The 25,637-nt window shown below is 39.4% G+C and overlaps 1 protein-coding gene across 3 annotated transcripts in view; it reads left to right on the forward strand.

Moving 5' to 3' along the window:
* COMMD1 (copper metabolism domain containing 1) overlaps nucleotides 1-25,637 on the forward strand; it is an 89,365-nt gene that overhangs the window by 16,056 nt on the left and 47,672 nt on the right. For all 3 annotated transcript variants that reach the window (XM_054728475.1, XM_008162093.3, XM_054728474.1), the window contains exon 2: nucleotides 7,080-7,361. In XM_054728475.1, the coding sequence (XP_054584450.1) occupies nucleotides 7,080-7,361 (282 nt within the window). The remainder of the gene's footprint in view (nucleotides 1-7,079; nucleotides 7,362-25,637) is intronic.

Genomic DNA, 25,637 nt, shown 5'->3' on the forward strand with positions numbered 1-25,637 from the left:
TAAAAAAAAAAAATCTTTATTGTTCAGATTATTACAATTGTTCCTCTTTTTCCCCCCCATAGCTCCCCTCCACCCAGTTCCCACCCCACCCTCTGCCCTTACCCCCTCCCCCACTGTCCTCATCCATAGGTATACGATTTTTGTCCAGTCTCTTCCCGCACCCCTACACCCCTTTCCCCCCAAGAATTGTCAGTCCACTCCCTTTATATTCACCAGTTTATTCTGTTCATCAGATTTTTTATTCACTTGATTTTTAGATTCACTTGTTGATTGATAGATATGTATTTGTTGTTCATAATTTTTATCTTTACCTCTTTTTCTTCTTCCTCTTCTTAAAGAATACCTTTCAGCATTTCATATAATACTGGTTTGGTGGTGATTAACTCCTTTAGCTTTTTCTTATCTGTGAAGCTCTTTATCTGATCTCCAATTCTGAATGATAATTTTGCTGGGTAATCTTGGTTATAGGTTCTTGCTATTCATCACTCTGAATATTTCTTGCCACTCCCATCTGGCCTGCATAGTTTCTGTTGAGAAATCAGCTGACAATTGTATAGGTACTCCCTTGTAGGTAACTGTTTTTCTTTTGCTGCTTTTAATATTCTCTCTTTGTCTTTTGCTCTTGGCATTTTAATTATGATGTGTCTTGGTGTGGTCCTCTTTGGATTCCTTTAGTTTGGGGTTCTGTGCGCTTCCTGGACTTGTAAGTCTACTTCTTTCACCAGGTAGGGGAAGTTTTCTGTCATTATTTCTTCAAATAGGTTTTCAGTATCTTGCTCTCTCTCTCTTCTTCTGGCACCCCCATAATTCGGATGTTGGTACACTTGAAGTTGTCCCAAAGGCTCCTTACACTATCTTCAACTTTTTGGATTCTTTTTTCTTTTCCGGTTGGGTGTTTTTTACTTCTTTGTATTTCAAATCTTTGACTTGATTCTTGCGATCCTCTAGTCTGCTGTTGGATTTCTGTATATTATTTTTTATTTCAATCAATGTATGCTTAATTTCTAGTTGGTCCTTTTTCATATCCTCGAGGGTCTCACTAAATTTATCAGCCTTTTCTAGAAAATTCTTGAAAAACCTTATAACCATGGTTTTGAACTCTATATCCAGTCATTTGCTTTTCTCCATTTCTTTCATTTGTGACCTGTTTCTTTGTTTCCACATTTTGGCTGCTTCCCTGAGTTGATAGAGTGGCTTTGTGTGCTAGGTGTCCTTTAGGGCCCAGTGGCTCAGCCTCCCCAGTTACCTGAGGTGGACACTCTTGGTGCACCCCTTTGTGGGCTGTGTGCACAGTCTTGTTGTAGTTAAGCCTTGATTGTTGTTGGTATCACTGGGAGGAATTGACCTCCAGGCCAATTGGCTGTGAGGATCAGCTGTGTATATGATTGGAGAACTTCTGTGCTGGAGACACCCTTATGACACAAGACTTGCTTCAGTGGGGCTTTGGTGCTCACTGAGTCTGCCCCTGAGTGTGTCCCTTATGGATCTGAGGAGTTGTAATCTGGATGGTCCTACTCTGACCCCTGGGTACACTGGCTCTTGGATCTCCAAGGAGGTGCTAATTTAGCCTCTGCCTGAGGCCACCCAGCAGGAGCTATGGAGAGATCTGCAGATTTCTCTTCTTTGTTTGGGTTTTGGAGGTGCCCAGATGAGGCCCAGCTGTGAAGCAATGCAAGCTGCTGTGGGGCCTTGGGCCTTCTTTTGGATGTTCTGGGTTTCACTGACTCAGCTGCAATTTGTTAGGTAAGTTTAGAATTCAAAGGACAAGGCCATTCACATGCAAAAGCCTCTGCACTCAGCTTGGATGGGGCAGAGTCTCAGGGCGGAACAAACAGCAATGGCTTCATGGGGCGGGGTCTCAGGGTGGAGCAAACAGCAATGGCTTCCCGTCAGCCCTGCCCTAAGAGGCCCCTGGGTCTCAGTGTCCTGCGGTAATCACTGCAAGCACCTCTGAGAGAAAGCCGCCCTCTAGTTTCGCTCGCTGCCAGACAGTCCAGTTTCACCCCGTATGAGTCTGGGTCCCCAGAGTCTTGCTTGGAACTGGAGTTCAGAGCAGTCGGGAGCTTTTGTCTCCCTCCCAATTGAGAAAGCCAGCCGCGTACTCAGTTGCCAGCCCTCTCCGAGTGCGTGCGCCTCCGTACCTCTGCCCTTCTGCAGCTCCTGTGAGTCTCAGTGTGCTTTTCTCTTTCCTTCTAGTTGTAGACTTTCCACTCAGCCAGCCTTCCTGTGGTTCTGGATGATGTCCGTTTTGTCTTTTAGTTGCAGTTTTGAAATTGTGCATGGCAGTTCAGGTGTTTACCTATGCCGCCATCTTGGTTTCTCTGAAACTTCTTGCATTTATGACATGCTGGAATTAGCTTCCTGCAGAGCGTCACCAGGCCTTGTTGAGACCAGAGGCCTGGCACAATGGCGGCAGTGGTAGCTGCAACCAGCTTGGTCTGCCAGGATGTGTTTTAAATATTTAATATTTGAGTTGATTTTAGTTATAATCCAGACCATTTGTGAAGTCTTTGTGACATTTGTTTTTGTTAGATACACATTTATAAAATCTTTTCTTAAACTTAGTCATTTTTTTACTCTGTGTTTGATTATATTCCAGAAATATTTCAATTTGAGAAGAAATGGAATGTAGCTTACCATGGATTTTAATGACTTTGAATTTTTAAGACATTAATGATGCCTAAATTTCTATACCCATTGGTCTATAATTCAGGTTTTTAAAAGAAAAATAAAAAAAGTGTACACACACACACACACATACATATATATATATACACATATATATATATATATGTATATGTATTTATTGATTTCAGAGAGGAAGGGAGAGAGATAGAAGCATCAATGATGAGAATCATTGATGGGCTGCCTCCTGCATACCCCACACTGGGGATTGAGCTTGCAACCTGGGCATGTGCCCTGACCGAGAATTGAACCGTGACCTCCTGGTTCATTGGTCAACGCTCAACCACTGAGCCATGCTGAACTGTCATAATTCAGGTTGTTCTTGAGCAGGGGTTGGCAAACTACGTCTAGCAGGCCACATTGCCTATTTTTGTATAATCCATGAGCTAAGACTAGTTTTAAAATTATTTATTTATTTTAAAAAATATATTTTTATTGATTTCAAAGAGGAAGGAAGAGGGAGAGAGAGATAGAAACATCCATGATGAGAGAGAATCATGGATCGGCTGCCTCCTGCAAGTCCCTCACTGGGGATCGAGCCCACAACCTGGGCATGTGCCCTTGACCGGAATCGAATCTGGGACCTTTCAGTTCGCAGGCCGATGCTCTATCCACTGAGCAAAACCAGCCAGGGCAGTTTTTACACTTTTAAATATGTAACAGCAATTGTAGTACCTTTACAGAAAATTTGCCAGCCTCTGTTTTCTTGAGCATTGTAGGATGATGTCTAGCATCCCTAGTTCCTGCTTACTAGACGCCAGAAGCACTCTAATCACTATGAAACCAAACATAGCTCTCAAACATTTCTCAAGTACCTTGATAGGGAGGGTGGGTGGAGGATGGGGGGGGGGTTGCTACCTTGTTGAGAACTCAAAGCCTAGATGATCAGTTTTCAATATTTTATTCCTCTCTGACACACTTAACAGAGACATGCATGATCTTGTGTTTGTATTTTCCCCCCTCCCATTCGAGGGAACAGAATTAAAACAAGGGAGGAAGTTGTTAATATAAGGATAACCTTGAAAAACCTTCAATTTATGCTTATAAAAATAAATCTTTACAAACTCCAATACTTTTGCTATTACAAATAACATTACTTACAATTTATACCTCATAGAATGTTTCATAACATGCTAACTGATAAATCACTGCAACAGGTAATAGCCAGCTGTTAGAAAGCTTTAAATCAAGAAGTGACAGGATCCTATTATTATTTTAGATAGATCACTGATGGGGTATAGAAGATAGACTTGAGGAGCTACAAGCCTGGTTCAGGTTCATGTTACTGAGGGCCTCTATTAGGTAGTAGGGACAGAGCAGAGGGGACATATTATTAGATAATTATTTCAGATATAAATAACAGAACTTGGTGATTGAAAGGTTATAGACATCAATTCCTGACCTTTGTTGCCCATTACAATCATTTGGAAAGCTTTTAAACAATACCAATATCTGGGCCTCACTTTAGAATTTCTGAAATGGAGTCTGGGCATTAATATATTTTTAAATGTACTTAATGCTTCTAATGTGCAGCCAGTATTGAGAACCACTAATTCAAGTTTGGAGGAGAGGGAAGAATCAAGGATAAGTAAGCATCAGGTTGCAAGCTTTGGCTACCAGTATATGGAGGTGGATGCCTTGAACAGTTTCTGTTCCATGGTAGCTATTCATTTCTTTCTTTTTTTAAAAAAATATATTTTATTGATTTTTTACAAAGAGGAAGGGAGAGAGATAGAGAGTTAGAAACATCGATGAGAGAGAAACATTGATCAGCTGCCTCCTGCATACCTCCTACTGGGGATGTGCCCGCAACCCAGGCATATGCCCTTGACCGGAATCGAACCTGGGACCTTTCAGTCCGCAGGCCGACGCTCTATCAACTGAGCCAAACAGGTTAGGGCTATTCAAGCATTTCTTGAATTAGATGAAAATTGATGACTTTGAACTCAAACCAAAATCAGTTCCTCATTTAATTTTTGATTTTTAAAAAAATTTGGATGAATTGACCCCAGTTCAAGATATTATTGACTGGAACCCAACCAAATAACATCTGCCACAAGTGAAGTTATATCAGAATGGATATTTTGATACGATTTGAGGAAAAGAATGATACAAATCACCTGAATTGTAATATGGTGAAGCAAAGTGCCAGAGGAAATAATTTGACTTAATTTATTGTATATTATATAAATTAATATTTCTGTTGAATAGCATAGCTAGAGATTTTGGGTCCTCATACCTGCTATATAGGCAGATATCCAATAAATGTTTATTGAATTTCAATATGAAATACCTTTTTTTTTTTATTTCTTTATTGATTAAGATGTCACATATTTGTCCTCATCCCCCCATTCCCATCCCACACCCCTCCCCACGGATGCCCCCACCCCCCTGTTGTCCTTAACCATTGGTTAGGCTCGTATGCATGCACACAAGTCCTTTGGTTGATCTCTCTCCCCTCCCCCCCTCCCTCCCCTCCCCTCCCTCTGAGGCCCGACAGTCCGATCGATGCCTCCTTGTTTCTGGGTCTGTTCCTGTTCATCAGACTATGTTGTTCATTATTTCCCCTAGATGAGTGAGATCATGTGTTACTAGAAATATACTTATAAGAACCGAATGTGAGACGAGCAATAATAGTTCTGTTGACAGGCAATTGAATCAGTCTGTAGTGAATTTCTTTCTGGACCAACAGATCTTTTGAGACGCAATTTCAATGTCCACCAGTTCCTTATGTGTACATGTCAGCACTGACTTTTCAGTTCTGGATGATGAATATGAAATATCTTTAATCAGAAAGATATTGATTATAAAATTTCTCTATATTAATGAATAAAAGGCATCATGTTTGTTTTTCAGCCACAGTCCCACTTCCTATACCTATAAGTCTTCCTGTACACTGTCTGCTTTTACAATTCCTCTGTTCTTACTGCTACTGCTCAAGTTTAGTCAATACTTTTGGTTCCAAATAATAGGAGTACAGTTTAAATTATCCTGAACAGTAAAAAGAGATTTTTGGTGCTATAGTAAGGATGCTGAAATAACACATAGAATTGAAGGAAGTCTGCAGGAACCCAGGGGATTATAGAACAGGGATATCACTCCATTGGAACCTACTTTCATCTCTGCTCGTCTTCATTCTTTATATTTTGCAATCAGACCTTTGCCAAAAGATCAATGATGGCTGTCCGTAACCTAATCTTATATCCTTCTGGTACAATGACACCTAGAGGCAAGACCATTTCTCTTTCTGCTCTAAATTGGGAGATTTATTTGAATCAATCATTATTCCCAAAGAAAGAAGGGTACTATGATTTGTCTGGTTTGGAACTCACGCCTACCCCAATGGCCAGCAGAGGATAAGGACATACCCAAGAAGATGCAGGGGAGAGCTTGTCCTGAGACCAAATCATTAATTATCACTGTCCTCTTCAAAGCTTTATTGTCCCAGCCCTCTAATGACTTTCCATTGCAGTTTAGCTGCTTACTGCTCTCAGAACAGCAATGGCATTAAGTTTTGAAATTTATGGAAAAGCATAAAGTAGTATACAGTTTCAGAGTAATGTTATTATGAATGAGCTATTTGGCTGAAGATAGACTACAAAGCTAAAATAATGATTCATTTAATGAAATTTACTTAGTGCTTATTATGGACAACTCATTGTACAGTTTTAATATGTTAAACCAAGCCTGGTTATCTAGGTACTGAAATTATGTCATATTTCATCAGAGAACTAATTAATTTTATTCTCTTATTTTAAAACTAGAGGCCCGGTGCATGGGTTCATGCACTGGTGGGGGTCCCTCGGCCTGCCTGCGTCCTCTCGCAACCCAGGACTCCTTGGGGAATGTCAGAGAGCTGGTTTTGGCCCGATCGCCACAGGCCAGGCCAAGGGAACCCACCGGTGCACGATCGGTGCCAGGGAAGGACATGGGAGGGCTCCAGGGTGTGTCTGGCCCATCTCGCCCAGTCCCCCAGCAGCAAGCTAACCTATCAGTCGGAGCATCTGCCCCCTGGTGGTCAGTGTGCGTCATAGTGACTGGTCGAACAGTCAAACGAACCGTCAGACACTTAGCATATTAGGCTTTTATTATATAGGATTTTTATTTTATTATTTCACCATTATAATACTGGATTTTTAAAATTAGGTTATAGTTATTGACCTAGGATTTGAATGGCATGAAATTTTTAACAGTAGCTTTTCTGATATTTGATATTTGCAAAGGGAATATTTTTTTACTTCTGAAGAGTTTATTCTCATTACTGTCACTTGATGACCCTTTTGTGAATCTTATTCATTGATTATGAATCACTCAAAATATGATCTGTAGTTCAGAAGCTACCATTTTCTAGTTATCTACCAAATTCAAAATTATTACTTTTTCTGTCATTATAGTCTGTTGCATCTGCAGACATGGATTTCAATCAGCTGGAAGCATTCTTGACTGCTCAAACCAAAAAGCAAGGAGGGATCACATCTGATCAAGCTGCTGTCATTTCAAAATTCTGGAAGAGTCATAAGACAAAGATCCGAGAAAGCCTGATGAACCAGAGCCGCTGGGACAGTGGGCTTCGGGGCCTAAGCTGGAGAGTTGATGGCAAATCACAATCGAGGCACTCAGCTCAGATACACACCCCTGTTGCTATAATGGAGCTGGAAATAGGGAAAAGTGGACAGGTGAGTTCAACTTCAATTAATTTCCCATTTTAAACTATGTTTTCTCTTACATATTAGTAATACATTCAAATTTATTTTATATAATAGTTTTGTTTGCAGAAATAGTGAGAAAATAGTAAAAGAACCTGTTTCATAGAATCCCACTTCAGAGGGAATCATCTAAAAATTTGGATACTTCCAATTGTGTATAGAGTCTGGAAACCAGCCTCAGCCTTCTGGCAGCTATGGCAGAAGAACAAAATGGGGCAATAAGCCCTGGTCGGCGTAGCTCAGTGGTTGGTGTGTTGGCCCTGTCGGCTGTGAACCAGAGGGTCTTGCGTTTGTTTCTGGTCAAGGGTATGTTACTGGGTTGTAGGTTCCCTGCCCCGATTGGGGCGTATGCAGGAGACAACCAATTGATGTGGCTCTTTCACATCCATGTTTCTCTTTCTCTCTCTCTCTCTCTCTCTCTCTCTCTCTCTCTCTCTCTCTCTCTCTCTCCCGTCTTTCCCCCTCCTCCTCCCTTCCAACTCTCTCTAAAATCAAAGGAAAAAATATCCTCCAGTGAGTATTAACCAAAAAAATTTTTTTGAAATGGGACAATAAGTTGATTGTACCAAAGTTGCCCACTACTCCATTTTAGTTAGCTCTCAGAATTCTTGGCATTTGGTCAGAATCTACAAGGCGATGATAGAGATGTTAAAAAAGACCAGGAATTGAGATTAAGCAACAAAGAACAAAACTATCTCACCTAGTTGTCTTTATAGGCAGTCAGGTATAGAAGACAATGTATCTTAAGTACTGTAATGAATTTATTATTCCTAAAGATCCTAATATGCTATCACTGTCATTGAGCCCACCAGTAATTTTTTATTTGATCTTGATCATTTACAAAACACTGCTGCTTTTTTCTACAGCCACTATAGCAGATAATTTTAGCATCTACATGGTTTTCCTTGAACTTATTTGGTTTGTGCTCCATTTAACTGCCAGATCAGACTTTTAATAACTTGGTGTATATATCTTTTGGGGGAAAAAAAAGCAGCAACTTTTAATTAGGAAGAGAAAAACCAGATCCCTGAATTAGCTAACCAGATTTTTTTTCAGATAAATAATGAAATATGTGTTCTGCTACATTCTATAATAGAAATGTATTATTTTCTTCTAATAATGAGAATATTTTTTAGCTGTCAGGTTTCCTCTTATATTCCCTTCTTGAATTTCTTAGGATTTTTCATTGTCTGTAGTTCCATATGACTTTGTTTTTAATTTAAAATATAATTCCTTTTAAAAAGTGTGATTCTTCTTCAAAATACATATATTTGGGGGATCTTTTATTCAGTTATTATAAAATAATGCGATTGCCTTTGTTGATTTTGGTGTGTCTGACCTTAAAGTCCATTCTCTTAACCATTGTGTTATATGGGCTTCCTCCTTTTGTTCCTAGATCAAAAATCTGATAGATTAGCAAGGTATGATAAATACACTTAGATATTTCACCAGTAATTTGTACAGGCTATTCATTTAAAAAATATGTTTTTATTGATTTTAGAGAGAGAGGAAGGGACAGGGAGAGAGAGCAACATCAATGTGAGAGAAAAACGATTGGTCACCTTCTGTCTGCACCCCAACTGGGGATCGAACCCACAACAACTTGGGTATGTGCCCTGACTGGGAATTGAACTGGTGAAGTTTTGGTTCACAGGATGATGCCCAATCAACTGAGTCACACCAGCCAGGGCCAGACTATTCATTTTTTATTATAGCAGTAGTGATTATTTTATTTTGTCTTAAGTATTTATCATTTGGATAGGATTATGAAAATATACATATCTAAGACCTTTCTAGAAAGCTTTTAGAGTAATTCCTAATATTTCTTGAACTGGGGTTTATAAATAATATGTGCCTTTTGAGTTAAGTAATTTACACACCATCTGAATGTTGGGTATACTGTCACAGAGATTTTTAAATCTAATTTTAAATCTCTATGGTCTTTCTTTGACCTTGTTAGCCAAAGTGGCAAAACGTTTCTTTTTCATCAGAATGATTTTCATCAAATTAGTACATCTAAACCACTACAAATGATGTGTTGGCTAGCTCCTAACAAATTTATATTTCCAAACTGGATTTCTCTTCTAAATTTCATTTATATATTTATGACATAAATATATATCTGGAAAACTACTTAAGTGTGAAAAGGAATAAAAAAATGGAATATGCTTCAAACTAAGTTCCTCATATGCCTTTCAAACCTATTCGTCCTGCGTTTTTTCTCATCTCAGTTAGTGGCACCTCCATTCTTCCAGTTTATAGCCTCTCTTTTTATCACATCCACATCCAATTCATCATTAAATATTGCTGGGTTTAATTTTAAAATATATCTAAAATTTGACTACCTCTTACCACCGCTCATTATGTTTAGATCACTATCACTTCTAAATTATAATAACATCCTTCTAACTGATCGCTCTGTATCGCTTTTTAGCTTACTCTCAACACATACAAGTGTATGAGTAGAATAATTCTGTTAAAGTATAAATCAGAAAATGTATTCATGGTTCTCATCTCACTCTAGTGGCTTTCTGTCTCAATCAGGTTAACAGTGCTCTTCCTTACTCAGTCTACTTTAGCTAGGCACATATTCTCCTTGCTTATTCTTGGAACATGCCAGGCATGCTTCCTCTTTAGGATCTGTCCATTTGCTATTCCTTTCTCCTAATTGGTCTTCCCCCAGATATCGGCATAGATTTTCCACTTTCCTGAGATTGTTTTTTAAAAAAATATTTCACATCAATAAGGTTTTCACTGACCACCTCTCTAAAGGTTTAGTTCTCCACTTACTGCTTTATTTAAAAAAACACGTTATTGAGCTATACTTTTCATACAGTAAACTGTATCCCTTTGAATTGTCCAATGTGAAATCACCGCGACAGTCAAGAGACAGTGTCTGTCACCCCCTGAAAGTTTCCTTATGTCCTCTCTTCACTCCAATTCCTTTGCAACCACTAATCTACCTTTTGTTATCATAGATTCATTTTTTTCTGCTTTATTTTTTCTGTATGTCACTTATTACTACCTAGCTTGCTATATATAGTTGGCCCTTGAACAGCAGATTTGAACTGCGGGGGTCCACTTACACATGGATTTTTTTTTCCCCCCAGTAAATTTACAGTCAGCCTTCCATATCCCTGGGTTTTGCATCTGTGATTGGGACTCTTTGGATGTCAAGGGCTGTGGACATTGTTCTACATCATCTATATATATAAAAGCCTAAGTGACTGTTATGACCAGATGACTGGCCAGTAGCTATGACATGCACTGACCACCAGGGGGCAGACGCTCAATGCAGGAACTACCCCCTGGTGGTCAGTGCACTCCCACAGCCAACCTCCTGTGGCTGGCCAACCTCCTGCAGCCCCTCCCGCTGGCTAGCCTGCGGCCCCTCCCCCTGGCCGACCCACCAACCTAGCGCGGCCCCTCCCCCCCAGGCCTGCCCCCATCGGCCCTGACGAGTGGGCTGGCTGGCCAACCTCCCATGGCCCCTTCCCTGGGCCTGCCCAACCCAATCGGCCCTGATGGGGCAGCCGCTTGTCCCGGCTGGCCACCCCGATCGGGGCTAGTTGGGGCGGGTCAGCCGGCCAACCTTCCACAGTCCCTCTCCCTGGCCAGCCTGCCCCAGTTGGCCCCAGGCCCCAATCGGGGCGGGAGGTATCCATGATTGATCCCGATCACTGGCCAGGCCGAGGGACCCCACCCGTGCACAACTTCGTGCACCGGGCCTCTAGTATTTCAATAAAAAGATTTAAAGAGGGAGAGAAAGATATGTGTCTTTGCAAACTTGTTGACTCTTAGAAGAGGGCTTTGGCACTGCTGAAATCCTTATTAGCTTCTGACTAGTAACCTGCCAACAGGCAGCCCCTGGTTTTGGACTTCTTTCAGATTTTTGCTGTTCCGGCTCTCTGGTACTATTCTTGTGGACAGATGGGGGTGATTGAGAGGAAGCCAGGAAACCAAGCCTTTAGAGAATTTGGAAACGATTTTTGGATGTCAGTGCTTTTTGCTAAACTCAGGGTGACAAGTGTATCTTGCTCAGCAATGTTGAAACTGCTTGTGTTTGTCTAGTATTTGTGTACTAGTTGGTTGGCTGTGGGCTGCATTCCATGCCACTGCTCTACTACCAAGGTGCACGTAGAAGGCCTCTGCCTTGAGCCTATTTTTTAGCATTTGTTCTTTATTGTGTATAAAATATATATAACATAAAATTTACCATTTAATCATTTTAAGTGTACAGTTGAATTAAGTACATTCACAGTGTTGTGTAAACATCATTGCTCTCAATTTCCAGAACTTTTTAATCATCCCAAACAGGAACTCTACCCATTAACCAGTAACTCCCCATCCCCACCTTTTTCTGGCCTCTGGTAACTTCTGTCTATTTTGTGTGTCTGTGAATTTGCCTAATATAGGTACCTCATGTAAATGGAATCATACAATATTTGCTCGATTGTGTCTGGCTTATTTTGCATAGCATAATGTCTTAAAATTTATCCATGTTGTAGCATGTGTCAGAATTTCATTCCTTTGAAAGGCTGAATCACATTCTGTTATATTTATACTAGATCCCCGATACACATAATTTGTGCAAGGGGCTCGGCCCTTGCAGCCCTGGCTGTCTCAGCCCTTACAGCCCTGGTTTCATCCAGAAGGTCATCTGGAAGGTCGTCCGAATGGTCGTTGGACCGTCCGATCTAATTAGCATATTAGCTCTTTATTATATAGGAATATATATTTACATATATATATATATATATATATGTCACATCTTATTTATCCATTAATATGTTGATGGGCATTTGAGTTGTTTTCACCTTTTGACAATTGTGAATAATGTTACTATCCACACGAATGTACACATATCTGTTTGAGTATATGCTTTTCATTCTTTTGCGTGTATACCTAGGAGTGGAATTGTTGGATCATATGGTAATTCTATATTTAATTTTTTGAAAAACTGCCAAACTATTTTCCACAGTGACTTTGCCCTTTTACATTGTTTCTGACAATGCACGAGGGTTCTAATTATTGTACATTTCATCAACATTTGTTATTTTCTCTCTCTGTGTTTATAAATTGCATTCCTAATGGGTGTGAAGTGATATCTCATTGTGGTTTTGAGTTACATTCCCTTATGATTAGTGATGTTGAGCATCTTTTCATGTGTTTATTGGCCTTTAACATTTTTTATTTTTATTTTTTAAATATCTTTATTGTTGAGAGTATTACAGATGCCCCCCTTTATCCCCCTCCACCTGGTTCCTGCCCCACCCCAGGCCTTCACCATTGTCTGTGTCCATAGGTCAGTGATGGGCAACCTTTTGAGCTTGGTGTGTCACACTTCGCCAAAAAACTGAGCATAACTCGGGTAGTGTGTCACTTTGAGGAAAAAACTAACTCCAAGACTCTAGTCGCAAATGTTTCATCCTCAGGAGCAGCAAATGTTTCATCCTCGGCATGCGGCCGCGTGTCATCAGAAATGGCTACGCGTGTCAGTGCTGACACGCGTGTCATAGGTTCGCCATCGCTGCCATAGGTAATGCATATCTATATATATAAAAGCCCAGCGACCAGAACGGTGGAACAACCAGAATGACTGGTGGCTATGATGCGCACTGCGACAGCCAAACAGTCTGATCTGGGCCCCAAATGCTCCCCACCCCCGGCCAGCCCGGCCCCTGATCAGCCCCCAACACCCTGATCAGGGGCGGGGCCTGCCGGCCAACTACCTGTGGCCCCTCCCCCCCACTGGCCCCGCCTGATGGGTCCCCATCGGGTCGGGCTGACCAGGCCTCTAGTATGCATATAAGATCTTTGGTTAATCTCTTCCCTACCCTCCTCCTTCCTTCCCTTCCTCTGAGATTCATTAGTCTGGTCCATGTTTCCACCTTCTATTTTATTCATCAGTTTATTTTGTGCATCAGCTTTCTGAGGTTCTAACAGAAAATTTTATAGCTATGCTCTCAACCTCATCTTTTAGACCTCATTTCCAAGGCTAATGCCTTGGAAAATTCTAAGGTTTTGACCTTTCCTTAGAATTCATTTCTTGCTTTAATATTGTTTGCATCTGTAGAAACAGAGACTCTTTCAAAATCAAATACTCTGGCTCGTTTTTAATGAATTGTTATTGAGATGTTTATTAGGTATTTGGAAATTTGGGTCTGGATTTCAGTGGTATAGACTTGGCAAAAAGAGAGGTAAAAGAGTCGTGAGCATTTGTTTAGTGGTCATTGATTTAAGATATTGAGGAGCAGAAGGAAGGCTGAGAATGGAACTTTGAGAAATGTGGGCCTTTAATGGGCAAGTGAATAAAAACTCTGTGAGGGAGGCAAGGTTGGAGGGGGTCAGCAGTAGATTAGAGAAATGAAGAGTACAGGAACAGAGAAGAATTGACAGTGGCACTGCCTCACTTACTTTACATACTGGTTGTGGTGGAAAGTTTTTCAGTTTCCTCTTCGTTATAAACTCTTTGAGTCCAGCACATTAATACCTTTTACATCATAAAGTTTATCACATTAGCCTTTGATTAAGGTGAGGGATGAAAAACATCACCATAGAAGCAAAGTTGAAGGATATATCTAATATCTATATAGTTTGCCCTCTATGGCCATAGTGTTAAGTGCAGAAAAGAACGCTCTATGCTTCAAGTTATGCATACTTCACAAAAAAGTGGTTGTTGGAGAGGGGCTTATTAAAGGGTAAAGGGTGTCAAATATGTGGTGATGGAAGATTTGACTGGGTGGTGGGCACACAGTGCAATATACAGATAATGTATCATAGAATTGTACACTTGAAACCTATACACTCTTTAAAATTTTTTTTATTTATTGATTTTAGAGAGAGAGAGTGAGAGAAAGAGAGAGAAAGAGGAACACTGATTTGTTGTTCCACTTATTTTTGCTTTCATTAGCTGCTTTTTGTATATACCCTGACAGGAGAAAGAACCATCAACCTTGGCGTATCAGAAGGACTCTCTATAATCAACTGAGCTACCCTGCCAGGGCCTGATGCTTTTTATAGATGCAGTCTCTCATTGTTTGGTAGTTTTCTCTTTATACTCTTAATCATCTCCACCCTGGTTCTCCTCCAAATTTAAAGTTTATTTTCAAAGGTAAATTAAGTTTGAAGTTTGCTTTCTATTTGGCACTTGGGAATAATAAACTTGACCTGCTGGTTAATTACTGCTCAAACCCTGGAAAATTTGTGCTGGTATTAAAAAAAAAAAAAAAAAAAAAAAAAGCCGAAACCGGTTTGGCTCAGTGGATAGAGCGTCGGCCTGTGGACTGAAAGGTCCCAGGTTCGATTCTGGTCAAGGGCATGTACCTTGGTTGTGGGCACATCCCCAGTAGGGGGTGTGCAAGAGGCAGCTGATTGATGTTTCTCTCTCATCGATGTTTTTAACTCTCCCTCTCCCTTCCTCTCTGTAAAAAATCAATAAAATCTGTAAAAAACCAAAAAACTGCAGACTTTCCTTTTCCAATTTTCTGTCATCTAGGGTATTTTTATCTCTTCTTTTAAAAAAAAAGTTTTGTTGGCAAACTTCCTTAAAATTGATTTCTAGTGGGAAACAATGACTTTATAAACATATACATACATACATATATAAACAAATGTATGTATATATATCTTAAAAAATGTATATTGATTTTTTTCACAGTTTCTAAGAATATAAGTAGATAAATGAAGCTTAGCTTAGAAAAACTTTTAACTATCCCTGCATTCCCAAGAGGAAAAGTCCATAATACTTGAATTTATTTTTAGTCTTTGAAGGGCCAAAAAGTTGTACCTGAAATTTGTGTTAGCACATTTCTGAATCTGATGTTAAGTTACTCTGCTTAGTTGTGTTGATGCCATTTCTTTCTTCTTTCCTTCAAGCAGGGAATACAAGCTCCATGTTTTCTTTAGGAAACCATCCCTATCCTATGTATTTATTTAAATTTCATAGCCTGTGAAATCACAGGAACAAACATAAACAATAGATTGCCTGAGCTTTTCTCTTTTACTTGATGGAGTATTAGAATGGCTTCTCTTTAAGAAGTTGATTAGCAAATTTGATGCAAAGAGAGGAAGTGAGAATAGCATTATAGGGGTAGGTGGTGCTTGCTAATTATCCACTTCTTGCACTGCATATGCATTTTAAATATTAGAAGAATTAAGGTACTCCTTGCATCACACCACCAGAGTTGGACAGCCCAAGTTATAGTTTTGAGAATAGCTGGCCAGTTTCTGGTAGGTAGTTATGGACATATAGGAAAGCACAGTCCTATTTATATATATATAAAAGGCTAATATGGAAATTGTCCCCTCAGGAGTTCAACCATGAGACCGGGACTTTGATTGCTCGCTATGACGTGTGCTGACCACCAGGGGGTGGCGTGGAACATGGTGGGTGACCAGTGGCAGCAGCGGGCGCTGAGGGAGCGAGGGAAGGAGGAGGTGGGGAGGGGGTGGGGAACCGTGTGGTGATGGTGCATGGGCAGGGAGGGTGGAGAGGCAGGGAACCTGATCGGTCCTGATTGCTGGCCAGACCTAGGGACCCTACATGTGCACGAATTTCGTGCACTGGGCCTCTGACAAATAATATACCTGCCTATGAAGTATTAAATGTAAGATACTCCAGAAGGGTAGTATTTCCTATCTTCTGGAAGTTAACAAAATTAAATACCTGTAAAGAAATGTTCTTTTTTCCTTTGTTAAGACTCTTTCTACTGAACAAAAATTCTAAGAACTAAGAATTCCATAGGAATTAGGAACTTAACTGTTTAGGTATTTTATAGCACAGTAATATATTTTATTGACCAAATAGTCCTCTTGGGAAAAAATTTCAAATTCCATAATAAGCACTAGCTGGTTTGGCTCAGTGGATAGAGCGTCAGCCTGTGGACTGGTTCAATTCTGGTCAAGGGCACATGACCGGGTTGCAGGCTCGTTCCCCACTAGGGGGCGTGCAGGAGGCAGCCAATCAATGATTCTCTCTCATCATTGATGTTTATCTCTCTCCCTCTCCCTACCTCCCTAAAATCAATAAAAATATATTTAAAAAAGAACTCCATAATAGGTATAACAATAGCTATTTATTGAGTACCTCTTATGTGTCAGTTCTTAAATGTTGTAAGGTACATAAATGAGGAGAAAGGTTCAGAGATGTTAAACAATGAACTCAAGGTCACACAACTCAAGTATGGAGGGTTAGAGAGTCGAGCACAATTCTCCCTGGTTGTAAAACTCATTTTCTTTTTCCTAACCATTGCTCTCAGTCAAAATTCATGAATGAAACATATCTTTTACTTTTCAGAATAGTTTCCTTTTACAGTTATGTCAAGTGGATCCTACTTTGCTTTTATTTTTTGTGGTGAAATTAGACATAATATACCTAAAAATTAAAATTCAAAAGACTAAGTTAGGATATTTCAGGAAGAAAGTTAAGGTTGGAATCTTTGGAATTATATATCACCAGCATTGATTTTTTTTGCTGAGGGTTTTCGTATACCCTTGTCAACTTGCTTTTTATTTGTGTCATATTCTTTAGTACAGGATTTTTTCCTTGACCATTGATCACCATTTTCCTCTTCACACTGCTGTACATAAACCTAAGAGATTATGAGGATCTTTTTGGTCCACACCACCAGAAACATTGTTCTTTCTCCAGATATCCATGACAAATATTAGGAGGCAATATTACATTTAGTTAGTAGGTGCCATCATCTAACATATGATGTGCTTCAGCCTGAAACTTTTTTTATTCATGGCTTTTGTTTATTTTAAATGAATTAATTTTTACTTTCTAGATAAAAAATTTTGGATCCCTGATGTTTTTTAATTAAAAATAATTCTAGTTTTCTTTGATAAATTACATTTGTAAAGTTGGTTTGTGTTTTCTTCTGCCTGTTTTATTAATAAAAGAAGTTGAATAATAACTAAACTGTTTTTATGTATTTTATATGCTGGTGCTGAGTTAATGGTGCCACTGGGTAAAAACAACCCTTTAAAATGAATGACATATCAAACCAGTTAATATTTTTACCTCTCAGGTTATTTATGAGAAATTGAAATACCTCGTTTTATTATTAAGGCCAAACAATGCTCCAAACATATTTTTTTCTGTGAGTATTTAGACACTTGAGGAGATTGTTTAACTATCCTCTAAGGAACTTTGGATTAAGGAACACTGAGTGTACAGTCTTTCACCCACTAAACACATACTGTTTTATTCAAAGAATCTAAGCCCTATCATCATCTTAAGATCTGCCTTTGGAAATACCAGCTAAGCCGGTGATACTGGGTATAGTTTTAAGCAAAGGGAATAGCTTGTATCTTGGCCAGTTGGAGATTAAAAAAGAGTAGCAGTTTCTGTTCACTAAAGATGCCTCTGCTTAATAGGGAGGGAGGAACATGTTTTTATTCTGGGTAGCTACAATTTACTATGGAAGAAGGGACAGTGGCTGGTGTTCTATTTAAATGCTCAGTCTTGAGTTAACTGCCTTATTTCATATTTCTTTCTTAGCTGCTCTCTCTTTATTTATTTATTTTTAAACCAAATCTCTTTGGAATAATTTTTTAATCTCAGAAGGAAAGGTTTTTTAGATTTTTGTTGTTGTTTAGTAGTATCCAATATGTAGATAGTATGTCCCTGTTTGTTCCTGACCTCTAAATTTGAGTTAACTTGAATTTTACTTCTTGAAGTTAGGTCCTACTAAGTCTACCTACCACATGATTGGAAATACTGGTAGAATAGACTTTTCTGTAGTGTTCTCTGCCCTGTTTATATACAAGTTATTCAGATTATCCTACGGTCTGAAATACAAGGAACCTGAAATAAAGATGGCAAACTGGTGTAAGAGAGAAGGTGGAGTACTATGTGATTCTTCATATGAATAGCAAGGAAGAAACTTAAGTACTTACCCTGGGAAACTTAACCTAATGATTTCTTTTCATCCTTTGTCTCAAATGTCCCTTAATTATGGAGATTTTCCCCTTGACTTCCCTTTTATACTTCCCCTCTTATACTACCTTCCATATATGCTTCTCCCTTTCCCTTTTTATAAAGCCACCCTATTTGTCGTTGCTTGTCTATTGTCTACGGTCTGTTTCACCAGACTTTAAGGGTCACAAAACTAGGAATTATGCTATTCTTACTCATTGTAGAATCACAGGTCCTTATGATAGTATCAGGTATAGTGATGCCAAATATAAACTTATTACATTAATGAGCAAATGAATGGTCAGCTGTTATGAGAGACTATTAATTCTCTCACCAAAGAGGAGGTTAATTTTAAAAAGGCTTTCCTGATTTTTACTTTTTTAATTTCACTTTTCAGATATAAAAGTGATAAAACTAATGTTGGAGAAAATTTGAAAAGCAGAAAAAAGGGAACTCTCTAGTAACTAATCTCTACCACCCCAGTGAAGTTGCCAATACTTGGTATATTTCCTTTCAGTTATCTATGGGCCTTTAAAAATAAATCCTTAAACACAATGTATGCATTATACAATTTTGTATCTGCTTTTGTTGAAAAATAGGAATACAACATATCCCTTTATTTTCTCTCTCACTTTTATTCTCCTCTCTACTGCATTTTGTTGTTCAGCTTTGAATAGTTCAGTTTTGGGGAAGAATGTATCACTTAGGAAGAGTCTTGCTGAGAGGGATAAAGGATCACGTGCTTTGTTGTAGAGACTTAATTTTGTAAGCTGACTTATTGTCATGTGGCAGTTAAAAATATATTTCTCATAATTGAGAAAAATGAAGCTGAGAAAAATCAAATTAGATTTTCTTTTTCCTTGGAGATGTGTAACGGATATTCTGGAACTTGACCTCATCAAGGAATTTCATTGCTATTTGAAATTGAACTTTCATTTTTCTTAAGAAAATATGGAATTAAAGTGGGATTAAATGTGGGATTAAAGTACAAATACACCTTGATTATTCAATTACTGAAAATTTGTGGGTGAGTTGAATCTTTGTGACAGTGACTCATTTTCCATTTGCTTATGTTATTGGTTCAGAAATGCCCTCTAATGAGATTGTAAAGAAATTTACAGGTTGTTAGAAAAAATTACCCTTTGCTCTATGCTTTTGATGCAGCTTATTTATTTTATTACCTACTCACTTTAGATAGGCTAAGTATATTTCCTAATATGCTTTTAGATCAACAAGCAATTAGTTTATACTCTGGAGTTTTTGATTATTTCAAAAGTCCATTTAACTTAAACCTCCAGAGGTCTCTGAAGTTTCAGTGAATCATATATACTTATTTAATCTTAACTAATAGTGTGTAGGAAGCATCAAATTTTTTTAATGGTTGAGTCATTTTATAGAGTTTTAAGAAATTTTATTGATGTGCTGAAAAGTGTAACATTTCATATTATGTCTATTTTTTATTTTTTAAATATATATATTTTTATTGTTGATAGTATTACAGATATTTTCCATTTCCTCTCTCCCCTGCTTATCCCCCCTCATATTGTGTCTCCTTAATTGACAGTCTTAGTCAGTGATTTATAACAAACTTTCTTCTCATCTTTGGTCTTTGTCTTCTATAACATTGATATCATTCAAGCCTCTTGATATTTTCTTTAAATTAACAAATTTCTGAGAGTGATACAATGTATCCCATTGGTTATTTAGTCTTGTTATGCTGTTCTGAGTGATTGTTTTGCAGATTTTCTTAGGTGTGATTGTTTAAGAAATAGATTTTTTTTTCCTATGGTTTATCAGAATTGGAATTGATTGAGAGCCACACTGCAAAAAGTCCAAAGGTTTCTTTGTGTGTGTGTGTGTGTGTGTGTGTGTGTGTGTGTGTGTGTTTATTGTTTTCAGAGAGGAAGGGAGAGGGAGAGAGAGATAGAAACATCAAGATGAGAGAGAATCATTGATTGGCTGCCTCCCGCACGCCCCCGACTAGGGATCAAGCCTGCAACCCAGGCATGTGCCCTGACCGGGAATCGAACTGTGATCTCCTGGTTCAAAGGTTGATTCTCAACCACTGAGCCACACTGGCTGGATAGTCCAAAGGTTTTTTTTTTTAATTTTTTTTAATGAATCTTTATTGTTCAGATTACAATTGTTTCTCCTTTTTCCCCACATATCTCCCCACCACCCAGTTCCTACCCCCCCCTTCCCTTACCTCCCCCCCCACAGTCCTTATCCATAGGTGTATGATTTTTGTCCAGTCTCTTCCCATACTCCCCACATAGACACCCCTTTCCCCCTGAGAATTATCAATCCACTCCCATTCTATGCCTGATTCTATTAAGTTCACCAGTTTATTCTGTTCCTCAGATTTTTAATTCACTTGACTTTTAGATTCACTTGTTGATAGATATGTATTTGTTGTTCATAATTTTTATCTTTCTTCTTCTTTTTCCTCTTTTTAAAGAATACCTTTCAGCATTTCATATAATGCTGGTTTGGTGGTGATGAACTCCTTTAGCTTTTTCTTATCTGTGAAGCTCTTTATCTGCCCTTCAATTCTGAATGATAACTTTGCTGGGTAGAGTAGTCTTGGTTGTAGGTTCCTGCTATTCATCACTTTGAATATTTCTTGCCACTCCCGTCTGGCCTGCATGGTTTCTGTTGAGAAATTAGCTGATAATCGTATGGGAGCTCCCTTGTAGGTAACGAACTGTTTTTCTCTTGCTGCTTGTAAGATTCTCTCTTTGTCTTTTGCCCTTGGCATTTTAATTATGATGTGTCTTGGTGTGGTCCTCTTTGGATTCCTTTTGTTTGGGGTTCTGTGTGCTTCCTGGACTTGTAAGTCTATTTCTTTCATCAGGTGGGGGAAGTTTTCGTTCATTATTTCTTCAAATAGGTTTTCAGCATCTTGCTCTCTCTCTTCTTCTGGTACCCCCATAATTCTGATGTTGGTTCGCTTGAAGTTGTCCCAGAGGCTTCTTACACTATCTTCAACTTTCTGAATTCTCTTCTCTTCATGCTTCTCTGGAAGAGTGTCCTTGGCCTCTTTGTATTCCAAATCTTTGAGTTGATTCTTGCAATCCTCTAGTCTGCTTTTGGGTCTCTGTATAATATTTTTTATCTCAGCCAGTGTATGTTTAATTTCTAGTTGGCCCTCATTGAATTTATCGGCCTTTTCCATGAAATTCTTGAAAAACCTTATAACCATGGTTTTGAACTCTATGTCCAGTCGCTTGTTCTCCTCCATTTCTTTGGTTTGTTATCTGTTTCCTTGCCTTCTCATATTCTCTGCTTCCCTAAGTTGGTAGGGTAGTTTTGTGTACTAGGTGTCCTATTGGTTCAACGGGTCAGCCTCCCAGTTACTTGAGGTGGACACTCTTGGTGTACCCTTGTGTACTGTGTGTCCCCCAGCAGGAGCTACAGCAAGGGCTAGTTTTCTCCTCCTTTGCTTGGGCGGTTTTGGAGCAGTCTGACTGGAGCTGCAGTTATTTTGGTTAAGCTGGCACAAAACAGGCCATTTATATGCAAAAGCCGCTGTGTGGAGCCTGGGCGGGTTTGTAGAATGTGCGGGGCGGGGCCTCAGGGCAGGGCGGGGTCTCAGGGCGTCACTAGGCTGGGGCGTGGCCAACGGCGATGGCTGCCGTCAGCCGTCTCTGCCTTTCCACTTTTCCAAGTCCCTGCGCCCCGCGCTCCAGCGCAGTAAACAATGATTGCTGGGCGCACCTCTGCAAAAAAGTCACTCTCACTTTCCGACCCGATGGCCGAGAGTCCAGCTTCTCCCCGTAGGTGCCTGGGTCTCCCGAGTGTCCCCAGAAACTGGATTTCAGAGTGATCGGGAGCTTGTCTCCCTGCGGGTTGAAGAAAAGCCGCGCACCCAGCCGCCCGCCGCCGGCCGATTCGCGTGCCTCCGTACCTCAGCTTTTCAGCGTTTGTGCTTCTTTCTCTTCTTAGTTGTAAATCTTCCACTCAGCCAGCTTTCCCGTGGTTCTGGGTGGTAGACGTTTTTGTCTTTTAGTTGTATTTTTGAAATTGTTGTGTGAGGCAGCAGATTAGTTGTTTAACTATGCCGCCATCTTGGTTCCTCCCTCAGTCCAAAGGTTTTTAAAGCCACATGTTCAGTAAAGCATATTAATGGTTAGTAAGCTCTTGTACTTTGTCAAGTCATCAATGTGATTAGGCTTCATAGCAGCTATCAATCAGCATTCTGTGAATATGACTAATACTTAGTTCATTCACTCAGCTGAGTTCACTCTTTATTTTTTAAAATATGTTTTTATTGATTTTAGAGAGAGAGGAAGGGAAGGGGGAGAGAGAGATAGAAACATTGATGAGAGAGAAACATTGATTGGCTGCCTCCTGCACACAACCACTGGGGATCGTGCCCACAATCGGGCCATGTTCTCTGGCCAGTAATTGAACCAGTGATCTGCTGGGTCGATGCTCAACCACTGAGCAACACCAGCTGGGCTGAGTTTACTTTTTAAAAGACTCTTACTATGCTATAGAAACAACTCTTAGACCTCATTATATTTCCTTTTTCAGAGGATGTATCATCCTCTCTCAGTCTGCTTTATTGGGATGACTGCAGCTCATTCAGAAGGAATCTTTTTACCATCCTATTTTTATTTACTTATTTTATTAGTTTGGATTAAGTTCAGCTGCCAAGCTTTATAAAGATAGAAGTTTATTTCTCTTTTATGTGAAACTTGAGAGATAGCTCTGTTCCACACAGCTGTCAGAATCCCAGACTTTTCAATCAGACCATCCCATTGTCCCTTGGATGTGATCCTTGTCCTCATGGCCCAAGAGGCCATTATATCTATATGTCAGGCAACAGGATGCAGGAAAGGGTCAAAAAAGAAAGGGGGCAAAAGATACATATCTCTTGTCCTTTACGGAAGATTCTTTGAAGCTGCCACAACAATTTTCCCACTTATTCTCCACTGATTAGAACTTAGACACATGGCCATACTTAGCTACTAAGGGAGGGAGGAACATGTTTTTATTCTGGGTAGCTATAATCTACTATGGAAGAAGGAACAATGTATAAGAGGAACAGATGGGAATCTGTCACACCATTATTTCTGTTTCTTACAGTTATTGAGTGGAATACATTTCAACAGTTTTATTCCAATTTTAGCATTGTGTCTTTGGGATATTATTGATAAGAACTTAGATGAGAGTAGACTAAGATTAGGGGAAACAAAGAGAACTGACATGATCTGTGTGTCAGCATATTCACATAGCTCTTCTCTTTTTTGAATTTCCATGTATCATTTCGGAGTTTATTCTCTCACTAGTTACTCTAGTTTCTTTTATCATTTGGGTCAAAGGAACAGATGACTGGCGGTCATGTTTATGGAAGATCCTTCCAGGCTTCAAAAAAAGTCCTGGGCATCAGAAACCTAGACTGATGCAAAAGTGTAATTTTTATTACCTTTTATAAGTCTGATGCCTAACTCACCACTTTAGAAAGGCGTGTGCTCCTTAATGCATCAGAGTATTGAAATATGAGTCACAAAATAATGAGAGGAAGATGAGTATGGGAGCAGTTACAGGAAAAAAGCGATGCAAACTTTGTTAAATAGAAAAGTTTTCCTAGTAATGTAGGGCATTTAGAACAGGATACTACCCATAGAAACAGAACATGAAACCATGAGAAGTTGGGATCCCAGGAAAAGAAATGAACACTAAGACTGGCTGTGGGATTAATAGGGTTTTGTATAATGAAAAAAAAATGGAGTGATACTTCCACCTTGCTTTTCCAGGGGATGGAGAAATAATATTCTCAACTCTTTATGATCCAACTGTGTTTTTAGGCTAATGAATTGAATCTAAGGTTGGAATTTTGAAAAGAAAAAAAAAGAAAAGAAAGAAAGAAAGAAAGAAAGAAAGAAAGGAAGAAAGGAAGGAAGGAAGGAAGGAAGGAAGAAAGGAAGGAAGAAAAAGAATAGAGAGGACCAGTTCCTTCTTTTCAGTTGTCTGAGCTCAGTGAGTTCCTGTGGGATTGACTGACTTCAGCACTTGAATTTCAGGGATGACTGAACTGGTTGGCTTGACCATAATGCAGTCCAACAGGACATCTGGAAACATTTGACCCAATTCCAAGAAACAATGGGCATGTCCATGGATATCACATTGATGTCATGCCTTTTACCCCAGAGAAAGCTTTTTGTGAATGAGGTATCACGGTTGACGTATTTTTTATGTACATAGAGAGTGTGTGTATGTATGTGTATATATACATGTATGACACACACACACACACACACACATATATATATATATATATAGTCATTTATATGTCACCCAGGGTTTAGTCAGGGTTCTCCAGAGAAACAGAACCGATAGGATAACATTATGTCTTTGGGATATTATTGATAAGAACTTTGATGAGAGTAGACTAAGATTAGGGGAAACAAGATGAGAATTATTGTAGGAATTGGTTCATATAGTTATGGAGGCCTAGAAATCCCATTTTCTGCTATATAAGCTGGAGAACAAGGAAAGCTAGTGTAAGAATTCAGTGCTAGTTAGAAGACCTGAGAACCAGGGGAGCCAATTGTATAACTCTCAATCTGAGGCCAAAGACTTGAGAACCAAGTGCTCCCATGTCTGAGCATTCAAGATGGATGTCCCACCCAGCTCAAGGAGAGAGAAAGAGAGAGAGAGAGAGAGAGAGAGAGAGAGAGAGAGAGAGAGAGAGAGAGAAAATTCACTTTTCCTCCTCTTTTTTGTGCTATTTGGGCCCTCAATGGATTTGATGATGCCTGCCCACATTGTTTTTTGTTTGTTTTTTAAAATATTTTATTGATTTTTTACAGAGAGGAAGAGAGAGGGATAGAGAGCTAGAAACATCGATGAGTGAGAAACATCGATCAGCCACCTCCTGCACACCCCCTACTGGGGATGTACCTGCAACCAAGGTACATGCCCTTGACCGGAATCGAACCTGGGACCCTTCAGTCCGCAGGCCAACACTCTATCCACTGAGCCAGACTGGTTTTGGTGATGATGCCGGCCCACATTGTTGAAAGCACATCTTCTTTACTTAGCTAATTCAAATGCTAATCTTTCTAAAAACACCCTCGCAGACACACCCCAAAATAATATTTTACCATCTGTCTGGGCATTCCTTAGCCCAGTCAAGTTGACACACAAAATTAATCATTGCAGTGGCTCTTTTCTTCCTGTGCTTTATAAATTTTAATTGAGATTTCACATGATCTTTGTTATCTTCTCTCATGGAAAGTAGATTTTTGGCTGTTCACCCTTTTGCTGAGGAGAAAGAGCTCTGAAGTTTGCAGCTTTATCCAGGAATCTCAGTT

Source organism: Eptesicus fuscus, chromosome 16 (assembly GCF_027574615.1).
Source record: "Eptesicus fuscus isolate TK198812 chromosome 16, DD_ASM_mEF_20220401, whole genome shotgun sequence".
NCBI classification, from domain to species: domain Eukaryota; kingdom Metazoa; phylum Chordata; class Mammalia; order Chiroptera; family Vespertilionidae; genus Eptesicus; species Eptesicus fuscus.